The 2999-nt window shown below is 39.9% G+C and overlaps 1 protein-coding gene across 5 annotated transcripts in view; it reads right to left on the reverse strand.

The window, feature by feature from the left end:
- Wdr78 (WD repeat domain 78) overlaps positions 1-2999 on the reverse strand; it is a 70536-nt gene that overhangs the window by 23437 nt on the left and 44100 nt on the right. For all 5 annotated transcript variants that reach the window (XR_003377399.1, XM_005353482.3, XM_026782110.1 and 2 more), the window contains one exon: positions 536-730. Coding sequence is in view for 4 of the 5 variants with exons in the window: in XM_005353482.3 (XP_005353539.1) it covers positions 536-730 (195 nt within the window). In the remaining variant the exon portion in view is untranslated. The remainder of the gene's footprint in view (positions 1-535; positions 731-2999) is intronic.

The following is a 2999-nucleotide window of genomic DNA, read 5'->3' on the forward strand; positions in this document are numbered from 1 at the left end:
AAAAAAAAAAAAAACCTACTCAGTGGACTGAAACCTGTACAGGGACCTGGGTTCCAGACCCAGAAAGTAGAAAACTGAAAATAAATTTGCAAATAGCTAAAATCAAATATTCTGTGAACATATTATAGGGGATTTGCAGTGGTGAGGATGGGATGAATGTCCCTGTCGCTAACATTAGGAAGCAGAACTAAAATAGTTGAAATCTGAGACTTAATGGCATTGCAAAGGAAAACCAAACATGAAAAATACTATAAAAAAAAAACAAGTGCTTAATTTGATGCAGAAACAAGGAGAGAATAAGGAGAAAGATGTTTTTGAAGTTTTAATTTGAGGGACAACTCTTTTGTGGATTCCCTAGTCTGGACTTTGGTGCTACCCACATGCATGATAGGTAGTTAATAAGTGGCTAAAATTACATAAATGCATTTGTTATTAAGTGATAACTAGAGTGGAAATTACATTTAGAAATATGTTTTAGGACAATTAATTTTTTTTAAATTATTTGAGTTTGATTGTGATTACTTTTAAAAGGTACCTTTTAAAACAGGGAGTTGGCGGTAGGCTGCAAGCTTCTGCTGAAATACATTTTCCATTAAAACCCTTTCCATGAAAAATAAGTCTTGTTGAAGCTTCTCAGATTTTAATATGGCCTCTGAATGGTCTTCTTCATCTTCGTGAACTTTAGCCAGAATTACATTTTCTATATCCATGAGGGAGCTAGTTTCACTATCTGTAAACAGAAATACAACTCACTTACAAAAGACCCACACAGTAGTAGGTGGTTCATGTATTTTAAAGATTTTTTTAAAATTATATCTTATAATTTCTGTCTTCTTTCCATTTCCAACCCCTTCAATAGTCATTTTTTGAATCTTTCATGTACAAAGAAAGTGCAATGCATGCATTTAACTCATTGTGTAACTCTTAGCCATCAAAAGACACATTGTTTTTCAGAGGGTAAGCAATATTAACCTTGAGGTAACATGCAGATATAGAAAGCATGAGGGCTCAGAAGCATTTTCTTATAAACACAGTAATCTGAAGTGGGGGCCCTATTCCCACAATGCCACCTAACGCCGCTATCTCCCCCAAAGTTCACTTGCAGACAACATGAACATAGACATTTCTGAATTAGATTCGCAGCAGGTGAACTTTGGGGGCACCCTCAAATCACAGCAGCCATTCTCTCTACTTGATTGTTCCCACTGAAAGAAAATGATTATCAGTCTTCAGACGAAGGTCGGACTTGACTGTTTTTGTGTGAATACTGTTCTAATTCTCTATTAGTTTTGTGGCAGCTATAAAAACCACATGGCTTAAAGAATGCAATTTGATTATCTTAAAACTCTGTTAGAGGATGTTGTGTCATTGAACTAAAAACAAGTTGATGAGATCATATTCTTTTTTAGAGGCTCTTGAGAAATTGTTTTCCTGGCTTCTCTGTCTTTTTAAGAGTTACCCCAAACATTTGCTCAATCTTCAATGACAGCAACATTGTGCCTCTCAGACCTTCTTCTGTTATTATACCTGACTACGTGTAGCGATATTTTGTTTGAGTTTCAACAAACAAAGCTTGCCTGAAGATCAGAGTACAGAGCTAATCCACTAAAGGACCGAGAGTGGTGGCTCACACCTTTAATCCCAGCACTAGGGAGACAGAGGCAAAGGGATCTCTCTTTGTTCAAGGCCACCCTGGCTACCCAAGATTGAATCTGTTTGAGAGAGAAACAGAGCTCACACAAATGTAATCCCAGCACTAGGGAGGTGGAGACAGGATGTGGCTGGGTGGAGAGAGGAATATAAGGCTGGAGACAGGAGCTCAGTGTAGCCTGAGGTTTGGTGGAGACAGATGCAGCCTGGAGATGCAGTCTCAGGACAGGAACGCCCCTTTGTTCTGAGCATTGGTAGAAATAAAAGAACTCTCTAGTGGCTGACCACTTTGCTTCTCTGATCTTCAGCATTAACCCTTATATCTGACTCTGGGTTTTTTTTTTTTTTTTATTAAGACCAACTGGAATTCATGCTACAACTAAGGTTCTGGCCCTTTTAGTACAATGTGTTTAGATCGGGCAAACAAATTATGAAGGATAATTTTCCAATCTAAAGACAAATCTGTAATCATGTCTAAAGAGAAACTTTTCCTCCATTAAAAGATAGTATAGTCACAGATTTTGGGGGACTGTGGAGGCTAACCTTGGTTGTTAAGTTGACTGAATATGGAGTCAACAAAAACATACACGGCTGGGCATTCCTGTGAGTTCCTCAGTCAGATTATCTGAAGCAGGAACACCCACCCTAAATGTGAGTGACACCTTCTGGAGGCAGCCCACATAAAAGGACATTAAAGAAGGAAACTTTCCTTCTTTGGGCCTACTTGCCCTCGTTCTTATTGGCACACTCATCTATCCTGCTGCTGTGGCATTTCTTCATGACATTAGAACCAACTTCTTTGTGACACCAATATAAAGTGGAGATCAGCTGGACTCATCCAGCACCAGATTAGGACGGTCGGGACTTGCAGCCTCTGAGACTGAATGACTAAAGAGTCTCAGTCTTTCCAGTATGAGACTATTCGTGGACCCGGTAAGTCAATCTAATAAGCCCTATCCCTATCTTTATCTCTAGATCGTGATGATTGGAGTGAGAACAGTCCCCATAAGTTCATATGTTTGAATACTTGGTCTCCGGATGGTGGAACTGTTTGGGAAGGATTGAGAGTTGTGGCCTTGTTGGAGGATGTTTGTCAGTGTTGGGGGAGGGGATGAGGTTTCAAAAGAATGGTGACATCATCAGTATGCTCTCTCTGTCTCCTGCTTGTGGATGAAGATGTGAACTCTCGACTCTTCCTACCACCATGACTTGCTCTGCCATCAAGGATTCTAGCCCTGTAAAACCAAAAGCCCACACACTGAGACACGAACTCACAGAGATCTGACTGGCTCTGGCACTGAGTGCTGGGATTAAAGGTGTGTGCCACTACATCCAGCTCATTTAATACA

This window comes from Microtus ochrogaster, chromosome 10 (genome assembly GCF_000317375.1).
Source record: "Microtus ochrogaster isolate Prairie Vole_2 chromosome 10, MicOch1.0, whole genome shotgun sequence".
Classification (NCBI taxonomy): Eukaryota; Metazoa; Chordata; class Mammalia; order Rodentia; family Cricetidae; genus Microtus; species Microtus ochrogaster.